The 17,675-nt window shown below is 44.3% G+C and overlaps 1 protein-coding gene across 2 annotated transcripts in view; it reads right to left on the bottom strand.

Annotated features, from left to right (window-relative positions):
• Nucleotides 1-6,515: 6,515 nt before the first annotated feature.
• snx2 (sorting nexin 2) overlaps nucleotides 6,516-17,675 on the bottom strand; it is a 20,946-nt gene continuing 9,786 nt past the window's right edge. For both annotated transcript variants that reach the window (XM_060066106.1, XM_060066107.1), the window contains 7 exons: nucleotides 16,546-16,659; nucleotides 16,035-16,128; nucleotides 13,682-13,887; nucleotides 12,838-12,978; nucleotides 8,104-8,184; nucleotides 7,066-7,137; nucleotides 6,516-6,948 (listed from right to left, as the gene is read on the bottom strand). In XM_060066106.1, the coding sequence (XP_059922089.1) occupies nucleotides 6,898-6,948; nucleotides 7,066-7,137; nucleotides 8,104-8,184; nucleotides 12,838-12,978; nucleotides 13,682-13,887; nucleotides 16,035-16,128; nucleotides 16,546-16,659 (759 nt within the window). In that variant the 3' untranslated portion in view covers nucleotides 6,516-6,897. The remainder of the gene's footprint in view (nucleotides 6,949-7,065; nucleotides 7,138-8,103; nucleotides 8,185-12,837; nucleotides 12,979-13,681; nucleotides 13,888-16,034; nucleotides 16,129-16,545; nucleotides 16,660-17,675) is intronic.

Raw genomic sequence — 17,675 nt, forward strand, 5'->3', positions numbered from 1 at the left:
CCGACCAGGTTTGATTCAGAGCATATGTTGCTATAGCAACTAACATACCGTGATCCTTTTGGAACGGAAAACCTAGGGTTACAGCAAACCCTGGGTTAACTTACCCGGTTATGTGATAAAACCGGCTTTGTGGAACACCCCACTGGTCTCGACTGATGTTGTCTGTGTGTTTGCCCTAGCATATGATTAGGGGAAAACGGCTCAAATCTATTGGCTGAGAAAATTGAGGGGAGGAGCGCATTAGCATATTAACAGCACGCGTGCTGTTAATATGCTAATATGCGTTCTGAGCGCGCGCGCGGAAATGCCGGAATGCGTTCTTGGCGCGCGCGCTGAAATGCCAGAACGCGTTCTGGGCGCGCGCGCTGAAACGCTGGGCGCGCGCGCTGAAACGCCGGAACGCGTTCTGGGCGCGCGCGCTGAAACGCCGGAACGCGTTCTGGAAAACCAAAACGCGTTCTGGGCACGCGTGCTGGCGTTTCAGAACGCGTTTAATTGAAGTCGAATTGTGGCACACTCGGCTTGCCATAGTTTTGCACGCGCAGAGATAATTTGCGCGCACGAGAGGCTGTTTTGCGCGCGCGAGAGGCTGTTTTGCGCGCGCGAGAGGCTGTTTTGCGTGCGCGAGAGGCTGTTTTGCACGTGCGAGAGGCTGTTTTGCGCGCGCGAGAGGCTGTTTTGCGCGCGCGAGAGGCTGTTTTGCGCGCGCAGAGGTAATTTGCGCGCGCGCAGAGGTAATTTGCGCGCGCGCAGAGAACATTTGCGCGCTCGCAGTTAATATCTACGCGCGTGGAATAATATAATACGCCCGAATGCATCTTTTATCACATTAGTGAATTATGGCACTAATGTGACGCCATAATTGACCACCTAGACGTGTTGCAAAACTACCTGCAAAAAACCCCACAGCTGAGACTTGTAGGAGCAGATTCGAGCAGTTGTAAAATGGATTTGTGCTCGCTCATTAAAATGCTGAATTAACATTGCGTTCTTTATCATTTTATTTGTGAGGAAATTCGTCATAGATGTGCAACTACTGATGCATTAATTCAAATTTGGGTTTACGAATGCACACCTTTTGGGCATGTTCTCAGATTATGAAACACGGGTGTGCGAATGTGTTTTGCACCAACTGAGCTGCAATAATTGTAGCAAAAGGATTTGTGCACCTGTAACACAGATGTGCGTACTCGTAGACCCTATTTTGTGTTCACAATGGTTTAAAAAATATTTACGACTACAAATGTACTGTTACACATTTGTGACTTTAGAGTACACATGCAAAATAAATATATACGACTTCAAATTTACTGTGACTTTAGTGTACGCATTCAAATTCTGCAGTTTCAGGTGCTAAAGACTTTTGCTACAATAATACCTTCATATAATAATACCTTCATATAATACCTTCATATAATACCTTCATATAATAATACCTTCATATAATAATACCTTCATATAATAATACCTTCATATGGGCCGTCTGCCCCGTGGCCGACGGTCCCAGTGGGTCCCAGCGGGTCCCAGAGGGAAATCCACCAGCGGTGCCTGAAAAGTTAAACCAGTAGTGGACTGGTACCGTGTGTACTATCTATACTATCTTTACTATCTAAAGGGGCATTATCATACTATCTATACTATCTATAGGAGCATTATCATACTATCTAAAGGGGCATTATCATACTATCTATAGGAGCATTATCATACTATCTAAAGGGGCATTATCATACTATCTACACTATCTATACTATCCATAGGAGCATTATCATACTATCTAAAGGGGCATTATCATACTATCTATACTATCTATAGGAGCATTATCATACTATCTAAAGGGGCATTATCATACTATCTATAGGAGCATTATCATACTATCTAAAGGGGCATTATCATACTATCTATACTATCTAAAGGGGCATTATCATACTATCTATACTATCTATAGGAGCATTATCATACTATCTAAAGGGGCATTATCATACTATCTATACTATCTAAAGGGGCATTATCATACTATCTATAGGAGCATTATCATACTATCTAAAGGGGCATTATCATACTATCTATACTAGCATTATCATACTATCTATACTATCTATAGGAGCATTATCATACTATCTAAAGGGGCATTATCATACTATCTATACTATCTATAGGAGCATTATCATACTATCTAAAGGGGCATTATCATACTATCTATACTATCTATAGGAGCATTATCATACTATCTATACTATCTAAAGGGGCATTATCATACTATCTATACTATCTTTACTATCTAAAGGGGCATTATCATACTATCTATACTATCTAAAGGGGCATTATCATACTATCTATACTATCTATAGGAGCATTATCATACTATCTATAGGAGCATTATCATACTATCTAAAGGGGCATTATCATACTATCTAAAGGGGCATTATCATACTATCTATACTATCTATAGGAGCATTATCATACTATCTAAAGGGGCATTATCATACTATCTATACTATCTATAGGAGCATTATCATACTATCTATACTATCTAAAGGGGCATTATCATACTATCTATACTATCTTTACTATCTAAAGGGGCATTATCATACTATCTATACTATCTAAAGGGGCATTATCATACTATCTATACTATCTATAGGAGCATTATCATACTATCTATAGGAGCATTATCATACTATCTAAAGGGGCATTATCATACTATCTATAGGAGCATTATCATACTATCTAAAGGGGCATTATCATACTATCTATACTATCTATAGGAGCATTATCATACTATCTAAAGGGGCATTATCATACTATCTATACTATCTATAGGAGCATTATCATACTATCTAAAGGGGCATTATCATACTATCTATACTATCTAAAGGGGCATTATCATACTATCTATACTATCTATAGGAGCATTATCATACTATCTAAAGGGGCATTATCATACTATCTATAGGAGCATTATCATACTATCTAAAGGGGCATTATCATACTATCTAAAGGGGCATTATCATACTATCTAAAGGAGCATTATGATACTATCTATACTATCTAAAGGGGCATTATCATACTATCTAAAGGGGCATTATCATACTATCTAAAGGAGCATTATCATACTATCTATACTATCTAAAGGGGCATTATCATACTATCTATACTATCTAAAGGGGCATTATCATACTATCTATAGGAGCATTATCATACTATCTATACTATCTAAAGGGGCATTATCATACTACCTGTACTATTTATCATACTGTGTTCCTTCCAGGGAGATCAGAGCTGCATTATAGGATGCATTTATTGAAGGAAAACACAAAAAGCAGAAGCCACCATTTGATTTATTTTCCTCAAAGATGTGAACCCAACATCTTTTGTTTTATGTTTTTAGACGTGGTAACTTGTCATATTTCCGATATGTGTGTCCAACCTCGAATCCCCCCAACAACCCCCAGAACCTTTTACCGGTTGATACATCGTACGGAGGGCAGAGGCTGAGCTTCAGGGCAGCTCTAGTCTTAAAGGGAGAAATGTGTCAACATTTAGTAAACTCTTGTGGAACGATACCTTCTCCAGGTCACCAAGTGACCGTGGCGCTCATGGACCAGCGGGAGTATCTCTACTAAACGCTGGAGAAACCAGAAGCAGATTATAATCCAATGTTGGTTACACTGGGTGTTGAAACAAAAGCAACCACCAATAGTGCAGTACATTCCTTTATTTTAAATAAATGTAGATACTCAAATATCACATCAAACAATTTCATCATTAAAAGGGAAAATCAACAAAAATCTGCCATTGCACGTTATTAAGTGTTCAATAAATGTGTCAGAGTAGCTTTTAAGATCAGAGTAGTGTGACTAGTACCAGTAGCCTTAGAGACTAGAGACTAGTACCAGTAGTCTAACTACTGCTAGAACAAATTAACAGCAACTAGTCTCTGCTACTGGTATCTGAGACAAGAACCGGGGACTAGTCTCATAGACCATAACCAGAGACTCCGAGTAGCAGAGTCTCTGCTGCTGGTCTCGGAGACTATGGTCCTGCCCTCTGAGACTCAGGTGCTGGTCTCGGAGACTAGTCTCTGGTCCTGCCCTCTGAGACTTGTGTTAGTCCTGCTAAGGAGACATTCCAAAGTTGGCAGCATAGTTTAGCAGCAATAGATTTGGGACATTTTGAGCTTTTTATGAAAGCTAATTTCATATTTCCTGAGCCTGGGAGTTCATTATTATTGTCAATAAGATCTGCTCAGATATGGAAATCCAATATTTACTGATCACGGATCAGTAATCCACTCTGAATCCCCCTGGATCAGGGTAATCCCCTCTGAATCCCCCTGGATCAGGGTAATCCCCTCTGAATCCCCCTGGATCAGGGTAATCCACTCTGAATCCCCCTGGATCAGGGTAATCCCCTCTGAATCCTACTGGATCAGGGTAATCCCCTCTGAATCCTACTGGATCAGGGTAATCCCCTCTGAATCCCCCTGGATCAGGGTAATCCCCTCTGAATCCCCCTGGATCAGGGTAATCCCCTCTGAATCCCCCTGGATCAGGGTAATCCCCTCTGAATCCCCCTGGATCAGGGTAATCCACTCTGAATCCTACTGGATCAGGGTAATCCCCTCTGAATCCCCCTGGATCAGGGTAATCCCCTCTGAATCCCCCTGGATCAGGGTAATCCCCTCTGAATCCTACTGGATCAGGGTAATCCCCTCTGAATCCCCCTGGATCAGGGTAATCCCCTCTGAATCCCCCTGGATCAGGGTAATCCACTCTGAATCCTACTGGATCAGGGTAATCCCCTCTGAATCCCCCTGGATCAGGGTAATCCCCTCTGAATCCCCCTGGATCAGGGTAATCCACTCTGAATCCTACTGGATCAGGGTAATCCCCTCTGAATCCCCCTGGATCAGGGTAATCCCCTCTGAATCCCCCTGGATCAGGGTAATCCACTCTGAATCCCCCTGGATCAGGGTAATCCACTCTGAATCCTCTCTTCTACTTGATCAGGGATATCCTGATTTCTTGATCATATTAATCCAAATCCGACTTTGAACGTTTTTTGAAGATCTGGGGTCTCGTTTATAACCGTTGCGTACGCACAAAACGGGGCTGAAAGTGGCGTACGTGACTTTCCACTCCAAGGTTGTGATCTATAAAAAACTAACTTGACGGGAGAATGTGCGCAGCCCTAAGCAAACTCTGACCCATGCGTACGCATGGTTTGGAGGAAAAGGAGAATTGGCGACACAGATGGTGTGGTGGTGAACTGAAGTCAGACCGAAGAATTGTAGAGTGAGAAGAACTATTATGTTTTATCATCGCCCTTCATAAATTTAATTTCAACCCGTATCAAATCTATGTAATCAGAATAATTTAAGTCAACAGTGTTATTTCTCAGTTAGAACTCCAGAAACATCTCCTTAGAATTGAAATGAAAATTCAAAATTCTCTATATTTAATTGCGTCACTCCATACTGCCACTGACGGCGCGACTGCATGGAATAAAGCATCTAGCGACAAGACATAATACTTGCATCTGAGTCTGTTTTACTGTATATGCAGATCGCATTCATGAGGTCATTTGCATTGACCATTTATGGTTAAAAAGGGGCGTGTACAGGGCGGAACGTGAAGCTGATTCAGCTGCGCACACTTGTAGGCATTCTGTGATTTGTAAAGCAGAGATTGCTTAGAGGTGTGCGTACGCAGGGTTTTATAAATCAGAATATTTTTTGGCGCACGCAAAACTTGGCTTTTGGGCGTACGTACACTTTTAGTAACGATCCCACGCACAGGTTTATAAATAAGACCCCAGATCCAGATTATAGCAAGGATTTGATTACCTGATCAAGTCTTATGTCAAAGTTCGAACAAGGCCTACCCATTTTAGGATTTATCAAGCAAATAGCCAGAATCTGATTGGATCCCGTATGAACCCCCGGGCCGTGCTATTGGTTAATTCACTGGTGGCAAAGTAGCAAGATTAAAGAGACTCCCAAAAGATTGCAGGGTAAGGTCCGTTTTATTCTTAGTGTTGGTAATTGTGAGGGAAGAGTGAGATTAAAACGTTATCGTTTTGAAACGATGCGGTTCCCTCGGTAGTATAAAGGGTTAGGGTAAGGTTTAACCCTAACCCTTTATACTACGGCGGGAACCTCATCGTTAGGTTAGGGTTAACCCTAATGATGAGGTGCCCTCCGTAGTATAAAGGGTTAGGGTTAGGGTTAACGCTAACCCTAACCCTAACGATGAGAGGTGCTCCATAGTATAAAGTTAAATGTTGTCTTCCCAAAGGATCATATAGCAACATTAGCTCTTGCTTTGTGTGGAATGGAGAGAATAACATACTGAGGGATTGGGGTTCGCAAACTAAGCTAACCAGACAGATGTTGTGATGATGAGACGAAGGCCTCTGGACGGATCTTGGTGTTCACCAAAGGTTTCAGCGTTCCACCTTTGCCTTCCATAATACAAGTTTACTGTAGGCGAGACAAATCAATACATATTTTAAATCTGCTAGCTAACTCACTAGATAACTGAGGAATGCTAATTCCTAATATTTTCTTTGATTAAATTTCTTCAAAACGTGTGTGCCAACGAACCCTCGGTAAACTGAGAGCACAGTCACACATGAACAGCTGAAAGAGGCTTAACCACCAGCAGGGGCCTGGGCGAGAGGAATGCTGTCACCTTTGATGACATCACAGGATCGCAACTTAGAATTCAAGATACATGTTAACAATCAATGAAATTCAATATTACAATTTACAGGTTTCGGGTGATGGCAGGAAGCCACATAGCCACTCTGGTCCTGGTCAATGTAAACGGGAGAGTGCAGGGGATTCTGGGAGCACAGGTGCATTGTGGGTAATGTGGTCCTGGCAGCAGGAGGATTCTATGAGATAGCTTTGGCTTCAGGTAGGAAGGCCTCCCAGTATTTAATGAGCTGGAAGGAAAGAGAAGAGATGTTCCACGAACCGCTGGGCTCCACAGAGGGCGGCTGGTTTTATTCCTATTATTTGTATTATTAGGTGAGGGTTAATGTTGCTGTGTTGCATGCTACCTGCTGCTGAGTCTGGACCAGAGACTCCAGATACTTAATGATGACCTCCTTGAAGTCAGTCACGCGCTCTTTCTGGAGGACAAACACAAAGACAACAAGACAGCAGGTTAACAAGACAACAAGACAGCAGGTTACCAAGACAACAAGAGAGCAGGTTACCAAGACAACAAGACCACAGGTTACGGTCTGGACTGATCCACTAGTCTTGGCTGATCGACCAGTTTGGACTGATCCATTAGTCTTCACTGGATTGATCCATTAGTCTGAACCGATCCATTGGTGTTGTGTTTCATGTAGTGTTGTGTTGGTAGTAGGGGTGTGACGATACACTCAGCTCACGAGACGAGACGAGACACAATATTGGGTTCACGAGAACGAGACGAGACGAGATTTTAGAAAACTACAATGACAAAATATATGACTGGACCAACAGACTTTTATTTAACCGAGTTGCACATGCATTTTGAAATGTTTTATTATAACTCTTTACATGCATGAAATTGAAACTAAAACTAAAATTTATAAAAGTTGATGTAAAATAAATTAAATTAAATAATTCTCTTTTTTTCAAGTGCAAACAATATTATGTGCAAAACCAAATCAAAGTTCTACTCCGTCAATACAGAGTGCAAATAGAGCAAACAGAGTCTGACCAAGTATGTCACTGACAACTTGGTATTGTCCGTCTTATCAGTCACTGTACTGCCATTCATCATTTCCGCCGGGTACCCAAAATGCTGCCAAACAAATGATTTAAAAGTGGCGGGGGCATCTTCGACGGTAATACGGGTATTTTCCGACGTCATTCTGGACGTAGCAAAAGCGCATTACTGCCCCTACAGGCCACAAATAGAAGTTTGGATAGGTCACAAATCTCGCGAGACAGATTTTTAACCCGACGGGTAATATCGTCGAGTTTAATCTCGCGAGATCTCGTGGCACGAGATCTCGTCACACCCCTAGTTGGTAGTAATGGTTATATTGGCCTACTATAATACACCTTAGACCAAACCACCAGAATAACACACCTTCACTGACCTCAAACCTGAACAGCTCCTTACGAATAGTTTTAGAGATTTGTTCAAAGTCTCTCTCTCCTTGCTGCACCTTCCCTTCCAGCTGAAAAAAAACCACAGAAGAGACAAAGCAGTCAGAATGAAGGAAGAAGCTCAGAGCTTCAGTATGAGCTGTCTTGGATATGAAATTTCGCGTACATCGTGGCGTTAGAATGTGGGTCCCAGAAGCAGAACAGCTGGCCACACGGACCTCCACACAGCGTCGGTACCTGTGAGTATGTACCTGTGTTTATGTACCTGTGAATATGTACCTGTGAGTATGTACCTGTGTTTATGTACCTGTGTGTATGTACCTGTGAGTATGTACCTGTGAGTAAGTACCTGTGAGTAAGTACCTGTGTTTATGTACCTGTGAGTATGTACCTGTGAGTATGTACCTGTGAGTATGTACCTGTGTGTATGTACCTGTGAGTATGTACCTGTGAGTAAGTACCTGTGAGTAAGTACCTGTGTTTATGTACCTGTGTGTATGTACCTGTGTGTATGTACCTGTGTGTATGTACCTGTGTGTATGTACCCGGGTGTATGTACCTGTGTGTATGTACCTGTGTGTATGTACCTGTGTGTATGTACCTGGGTGTATGTACCCGGGTGTATGTACCTGTGTGTATGTACCTGTGTGTATGTACCTGTGTGTATGTACCTGGGTGTATGTACCCGGGTGTATGTACCTGTGTGTATGTACCCGGGTGTATGTACCCGTGTGTATGTACCCGTGTGTATGTACCCGTGTGTATGTACCTGTGTGTATGTTCGTGATACGTGCTCTAGCCTCTCGGTGGCGCTGACGTCACCGAGAGGTCAGAGGTCAACGTTCATACACTGGTCGGTACATCTCAGCCTCTCCTCAGGACTTAAGGGACACTAGACTCCCTTAGCCTCTCCTCAGGTTTCAGGGACACTAGACTCCCTTAGCTTCTACTCAGGACTTAAGGGACACTAGACTCCCTTAGCCTCTCCTAAGGTTTCAGGGACACTAGACTCCCTTAGCTTCTACTCAGGACTTCAGGGAGACTCCCTTAACTTGACCTCAGCTCACCTTTTAAGAAATAAGTCCATATTTAAAAAGAACAAAGCAGCTAATAAATAAATAAAAAGCTGAAAAAAATAACTTTGGGGCTTAAACAATGACACAGACAGACGGGTAGACAGACAGGTTGATAGACAGACCGGTAGACAGACGGACAGGTAGACAGACAGACAGGTAGGTCCTACCTCTTCGGTTTCCTGGTTGAAGGCATGGGAGGGGGGGGGAAGCAACAATATTTTAAGGCAATAAAAAGCTTAAAGTCTAAATGATAAGGAGGCAGAGCTCGTCAGAAAGGCAAAGAGCTCGTCGTGCTCCATGAAGGATGTTCCCCTGACAGAGCCCAGGGAGCGCGGGGCCCGCAGGCTGGGGTTAGGGCCCCCACAGCCTCAGACCCCCACAGCCCCCACAGCCTCAGACCTCCACAGCCTCAGGCCCCCACAGCCTCAGACCTCCACAGCCTCAGACCCCCACAGCCTCAGACCCCCACAGCCCCAGACCCCCACAGCCTCAGACCCCCACAGCCTCAGACCCCCACAGCCCCCACAGCCTCAGCCCCCCACAGCCTCAGGCCCCAACAGCCTCAGGCACCCACAGCCCCCACAGCCTCAGGCACCCACAGCCCCCACAGCCCCCACAGCCTCAGACCCCCACAGCCCCCACAGCCTCAGACCCCCACAGCCCCCACAGCCTCAGACCCCCACAGCCTCCACAGCCTCAGGCCCCCACAGCCTCAGACCCCCACAGCCCACACAGCCTCAGGCCCCCACAGCCTCAGACCCCCACAGCCCCCACAGCTTCAGACCCCCACAGCCCACACAGCCTCAGGCCCCCACAGCCTCAGACCCCCACAGCCCCAGACCTCCACAGCCTCAGACCCCCACAGCCTCAGACCCCCACAGCCTCAGACCCCCACAGCCTCAGGGCCCCCACAGCCTCAGACCCCCACAGCCTCAGGGCCCCCACAGCATCAGACCTCCACAGCCCCCACAGCCTCAGACCCCCACAGCCTCAGGGCCCCCACAGCCTCAGACCCCCACAGCCTCCACAGCCTCAGACCCCCACAGCCTCCACAGCCTCAGGGCCCCCACAGCCCCCACAGGCTCAGACCCCCACAGCCTCAGACCTCCACAGCCTCAGACCCCCACAGCCTCAGGGCCCCCACAGCCTCAGACCTCCACAGCCTCAGACCTCCACAGCCTCATTAGTCTTCAGTCACTAGAGGATTCCGTTACTCAGCTCATCAGCGTTCAGCTCAGTTGAGTTGCCTCTGAGTTACCATGAGTGTTGTGTTACCTCTAGTGTTGTGTTACCTCTGTGTTACCTCTAGTGTTGTGTTACCTCTGTGTTACCTCTAGTGTTGTGTTACCTCTAGTGTTGTGTTACCTCTGTGTTACCTCAAGTGTTGTGTTACCTCTAGTGTTGTGTTACCTCTAGTGTTGTGTTACCTCTGTGTTACCTCGAGTGTTGCGTTACCTCTAGTGTTGTTACCTCTAGTGTTGCGTTACCTCTAGTGTTGCGTTACCTCTAGTGTTGCGTTACCTCTAGTGTTGTGTTACCTCTAGTGTTGTGTTACCTCGAGTGTTGTGTTACCTCTAGTGTTGTGTTACCTTTAGTGTTGTGTTACCTCTGTGTTACCTCGAGTGTTGCGTTACCTCTAGTGTTGTGTTACCTCTAGTGTTGTTTTACCTATGTGTTACCTCGAGTGTTGTGTTACCTCTAGTGTTGCGTTACCTCTAGTGTTGTGTTACCTCTAGTGTTGTGTTACCTCTAGTGTTGTGTTACCTCGAGTGTTGTGTTACCTCGAGTGTTGTGTTACCTCTAGTGTTGTGTTACCTCTAGTGTTGTGTTACCTCGAGTGTTGTGTTACCTCGAGTGTTGTGTTACCAAGTGTCCGCATTTCTTTGCGGGTCGTGTTCCAAATATAAATCGTAAAACTGATTGAGCTTAGAAATGTATGAATGTCATGACATGAAACCTGAAGAACTACAACCTGGATCACAGAAGAACTACAACCTGGATCACAGATGAACTACAACCTGGATCACAGATGAACTACAACCTGGATCACAGAAGAACTACAACCTGGATCACAGATGAACTACAACCTGGATCACAGATTAACTACAACCTGGATCACAGATGAACTACACCCTGGATCACAGATGAACTACAACCGGGATCACAGATGAACTACACCCTGGATCACAGATGAACTACACCCTGGATCACAGATGAACTACAACCTGGATCACAGAAGATCTACAACCTGGATCACAGAAGAACTACACCCTGGATCACAGATGAACTACAACCTGGATCACAGAAGAACTACAACCTGGAACACAGAAGAACTACAACCTGGATCACAGATGAACTACACCCTGGATCACAGATGAACTACAACCTGGATCACAGATGAACTACACCCTGGATCACAGATGAACTACAACCTGGATCACAGAAGATCTACAACCTGGATCACAGAAGAACTACACCCTGGATCACAGATGAACTACAACCTGGATCACAGAAGAACTACAACCTGGATCACAGAAGAACTACAACCTGGATCACAGAAGAACTACAACCTGGATCACAGAAGAACTACAACCTGGATCACAGAAGAACTACAACCTGGATCACAGATGAACTACAACCTGGATCACAGATGAACTACAACCTGGATCACAGAAGAACTACAACCTGGATCACAGAAGATCTACAACCTGGATCACAGAAGAACTACACCCTGGATCACAGATGAACTACAACCTGGATCACAGAAGAACTACAACCGGGATCACAGAAGAACTACAACCTGGATCACAGAAGATCTATACCCTGGATCACAGATGAACTACACCCTGGATCCCAGAAAGCCTCAGGCCGTTGTCAAGGTTCAGAGTCAGAAACAACATCTCTGACAAGTGAACAAAACTCTGCTCCTCAGAATAAATGTTGTGTTGTAACTCTACTGCCCGCCCGCCTGTGAGGCTTCTGACGGCTATTAGCCCCGCTACACACACTCTGCTACACACTCTGCTACACACACTCTGCTACACACACTCTGCTACACACTCTGCTACACACACTCTGCTAAAAAACACTCTTCTACACACACTCTGCTACACACCATGCTCCACACAGCGACACACACACACTGCAGAGTTTGGAGGAGGTGTGTGTGTGTGTGTGTGTGTGTGTGTGTGTGTGTGTGTGTGTGTGTGTGTGTGTGTGTGTGTGTGTGTGTGTGTGTGTGTGTGTGTGTGTGTGTGTGTGTGTGTGTGTGATGGCAGAGCTGTGTTTTGACAGCTTCAACAGACTAATAAATGTCGTCCCTTCTCAGGGAAGCGGTGTCAGGTATATAGTGAAATAAATATATATTTCTATAATGAGATATTTCTGGAAAACACCTCAAACTACTGGAGCATAACAGGAGCTTTGTCTGTACGCCTGACCTTCATCAGCTCTCTCTCTCTCTCTCTCTCTCTCTCTCTCTCTCTCTCTCTCTCTCTCTCTCTCTCTCTCTCTCTCTCTCTCTCTCTCTCTCTCTCTCTCTCTCTCTCTCTCTCTCTCTCTCTCTCTCTCTCTCTCTCTCTCTCAGCATGGTCCTGTGTACCAGTGTGTGTGTGTACTGCTGTAGTGTGTGAGTGTGTGTGCGTTTACCTCTCTGATGTCATCACGGGCCTGCTGTAGCTTCTCTGGTTTGTTAGCATGTATCTTAGCTTCGGCATCGCGCTTCTTCTGCAGTAGCAGAAGACTGTCCTGGAGCCTCTGCCAGAGCCGGACCCGCTGGTCAAACACCCCCTACACACACACACACACCGTGAGGCTCTAGAGCAGGGATGGGCAACTTTCATGATAAAGAGGGCCACATTTTGCATCATAACCATCGGAGGGCCACATGACTGCACACTTCAACTAAACGTGAGCTGAGAGAAGCTACACAATTTTGAATTTGGTAGATATGATTTCCTGTATTCTGGTGCATTTTGGGGATGGCCACTACCTAAAAAATCATCCAGAATCATAACCTATGTACGGTATGTTAATTGAACCAACATACATTCATTTCATGTTTTCCATGCTCAAACAGCCACATGAATGGTCAGTATTTGTATCAGTGCAAGGGGCTCACATACATCATCATTCAATGAAGTCAAAAAACTGAAAAACAGTGGCCCAACATTAAGTGCAACAACTCAATGAACTCAAACCCAACAAGCAGTTGTAGTAGTTGTAGTGGCGACTTAAGTGGATATCTTTAATGACTGAGATCGCTTCTAAGCAAACTAGACGCATGGGTTTGCCTTCGAATTCTATGAATTCTTCTCATCTTTCTTGACCGAGTTTTCTGTAACTCGATCAATTATTATTATTATTATTATTATTATTATTATTTATTTTTTAATTATGTGTGGGCCTGACTGAGTGAGGACGCGGGCCGCCAGTTGCCCATCCCTGCTCTAGAGCAACATCTCTCTCTCTCTCTCTCTCTCTCTCTCTCTACCTTGACGGAGCCGATGAGTCGGATGTAGTCGGCCAGCAGCTCGGCCAGCAGGTAGAAGTCTGCGCCGGCCTGGTCCTGGTGGAGCTGCTCCACCTTCTCCTCCACCTCGGCCAGCTGGGACAGCGCCCGCGACAGCGCCGTGTGGTCCTCGCTGTTCCCCAGCATCGCCGCCGACTTGGCAAACAGGGCGGTGTTCACGGACAGCTCTGACGGACGGAAAGAGAGCAACAGACACCAGAGCAACAGACACCGTGAGGCCCTAGACCAGAGCAACAGACACCAGAGCAACAGACACCCTGAGGCCCTAGACCAGAGCAACAGACACCAGAGCAACAGACACCCGAGCAACAGACACCCTGAGGCCCTAGACCAGAGCAACAGACACCAGAGCAACACGTACCAGAGCAACAGACACCGTGAGGCCGTAGACCAGAGCAACAGACACCAGAGCAACAGACACCGTGAGACTCCAGACCAGAGCAACAGACACCAGAGCAACAGACACCGTGAGGCTCTAGACCAGAGCAACAGACACCAGAGCAACAGACACCAGAGCTCTAAAGTGATATATCTTATCTTCTCTAAAGTAAAAATACATATTCTACTATATTGTAATTAGTGGTGGGCATAGATAATTTTTTTTAATCTAGATTGATTCCAAAATTAATCTAGATTAATCTAGATTAAAATGGCAAACGGCAAAAAATCAGTTAGTTTATCAGGTCAATTATACTGGGCAATGGTGATTTATCAAATATAATTCACCGCCGGAAGTTGTGAAGTGCCCATGCAAGTGAACGGAGCATAAACAAAAATAATTGACAGCTGAACGTTGGGAAGGCCCATGCAAGTGAATGGAGCAGTCTACACCATTGAGAAGAGCCGTGTAATAATCCATAATAATGTAAGGTTTAGAAGTTAAATATTTGAAAGTTGCAGAACAAATTAATATAATTTATATTGGAGTTAATTTGCTAGAAATGTACTTAAATTTTTTAGTCAGTTAATCATTTACATATTTATGTTACACAATTATTACATATTTACATTTTTACATATTTAACAGTCAGGATATTCTGTTGAATCTGCCTCTCTGATTCCCTCACGTTTACCTCAGTCTAAATTGTAGCTTCTGATTGGTTAGTTCAGTCACGTGATGGGTCCGAACAAGGAAGTGTTTGAAAATAGATTAAAGGCAATATTTAATTTTATCGTGCGATAAAAGTTTTGCGTTAACGCAGCCGTCAACGCTGATAACGGCCCACCACTAATTGTAATACATCTTATCTGCTCTAGAGTAACAGACTGTATGTGTAGAGTAACAGACTGTATGTGTAGAGTAACAGACTGTATGTGTAGAGTAACAGACTGTATGTGTAGAGTAACAGACTGTATGTGTAGAGTAACAGACTGTATGTGTAGAGTAACAGACTATGTGTAGAGTAACAGACTGTATGTGTAGAGTAACAGACTGTATGTGTAGAGTAACAGACTGTATGTGTAGAGTAACAGACTATGTGTAGAGTAACAGACTGTATGTGTAGAGTAACAGACTGTATGTGTAGAGTAACAGACTGTACGTGTAGAGTAACAGACTGTATGTGTAGAGTAACAGACTGTATGTGTAGAGTAACAGACTGTATGTGTAGAGTAACAGACTGTATGTGTAGAGTAACAGACTATGTGTAGAGTAACAGACTGTATGTGTAGAGTAACAGACTGTATGTGTAGAGTAACAGACTGTATGTGTAGAGTAACAGACTGTATGTGTAGAGTAACAGACTATGTGTAGAGTAACAGACTGTATGTGTAGAGTAACAGACTGTATGTGTAGAGTAACAGACTGTACGTGTAGAGTAACAGACTGTATGTGTAGAGTAACAGACTGTATGTGTAGAGTAACAGACTGTATGTGTAGAGTAACAGACTGTATGTGTAGAGTAACAGACTGTATGTGTAGAGTAACAGACTGTATGTGTAGAGTAACAGACTATGTGTAGAGTAACAGACTGTATGTGTAGAGTAACAGACTGTATGTGTAGAGTAACAGACTGTACGTGTAGAGTAACAGACTATGTGTAGAGTAACAGACTGTATGTGTAGAGTAACAGACTGTAGAGTAACAGACTGTATGTGTAGAGTAACAGACTGTATGTGCAGAGTAACAGACTGTATGTGTAGAGTAAAAGACTATGTGTAGAGTAACAGACTGTATGTGTAGAGTAACAGACTGTATGTGTAGAGTAACAGACTGTACGTGTAGAGTAACAGACTATGTGTAGAGTAACAGACTGTATGTGTAGAGTAACAGACTATGTGTAGAGTAACAGACTGTATGTGTAGAATAACAGACCTTTGCGGTGACAGACTAGGGAGTCCAAGCTGCAGTGGAGTTTTCTTAGCTGGATGTCCAGGTTCTCAAACCTTTGCTGCTTCTCCTCAAACCACTAACACACACATAAACACAGACACACACACATACACCAGCAAATTCTGCGTATCAATGCTTGCTCCTGCTTGCTATCGTAATATAGAATCAAGTCCACATCGGACTGCTGTTACTAGATAGTTTGAGGGAATCTGTATGGAGACACTCTATAGACAACATTTATATAGAATAGAATAATATAGACATTTATACATGGAGAGTCAACGTCATATTTCTAGATCATAGACCACTCATAGACTTCAAATACAGTAAAACCATAAAATAATGTAATACTACTGTAATAGAAGTCCCCTGGTGAACGAGTGAAACTACACTGACCTGGTGAACAGTGTGTGTGTGTGTGTGTGTGTGTGTGTGTGTGTGTGTGTGTGTGTGTGTGTGTGTGTGTGTGTGTGTGTGTGTGTGTGTGTCTCACAGTGTCTGACTCCGTCATCTTGATGGTCATCTTGTTGACGGCGTCTGCGGCCTTGTTGACCATGCGGAGGATCCCGGCGCCACTGAGGGCCTGGGTGGACAGCGCCCGGGGCAGCTACACACACACACACACACACACATAGACATTAATACACACACACACACACACACACACAGGGCCCGGGGCAGCTACACACACACACACACACATAGACATTAATACACACACACACACACACACAGGGCCCGGGGCAGCTACACGCACACACACACACACACACACAGACATTAATACACACACACACAGACATTAATACACACACGCACACACACACACACACAGACATTAATACACACACATTATTACGCACACATATAGACATTAATACACAGACACACAGAGAGATTAATACATAGACACACACAGGGCCAAGGGGAAGCTACACACACATTAATACACATACACAAACATAGACATTAACACACACACACACACATAGACATTAACACACACACACATAGACATCAATACACACACAGGGGCCGAGCTGCGGGGCACGCGATGAGGGTTGACTTGATCTAGAAATGAAGTCCCTCCATCTTAGTCGGCCAAACACCATGACCAACGTTCTGAAACACCCGTTAACATCCACTATTGCATCAAACAATGTTAGGCTTACAGCCCATGTAAATAGCTGTGAAATAATGTTCTTGATCATTTAATTGTTTGTTACTCTGACTGTTCTGTTTGATATTGTGGAAAGGATGTTAGTGAATGATTCAGAGCATGATGCATTTTAAATGGCGTCACTCTTGGTTTTGTGTCTTCATTTTTCTTAAAACAATTGTAGCTCAAAATAAACACATAGCCAAATTACAACCAATAGCTTCAGTCATTGAGGGCAAAAATAGGCCCAATGATGGGCCCAGATTTTATTCCAAGACATGCTTCCCACCAGCTTTCAAAGTACAATGCTGCCACTTGTGGATTTCTATCAATTCACATAATTATCCCTCCCTGCTATTTTGTAGTTCCCCAAAACACCCTGAAACAACTTGAGTCTCACATACTTATGCCACCATACACCACTATCAATGCAAGCAGGCCAATGGCAACCAAGCGCGCAGTCC

This window comes from Gadus macrocephalus, chromosome 11, assembly GCF_031168955.1.
Source record: "Gadus macrocephalus chromosome 11, ASM3116895v1".
Classification (NCBI taxonomy): Eukaryota; Metazoa; Chordata; class Actinopteri; order Gadiformes; family Gadidae; genus Gadus; species Gadus macrocephalus.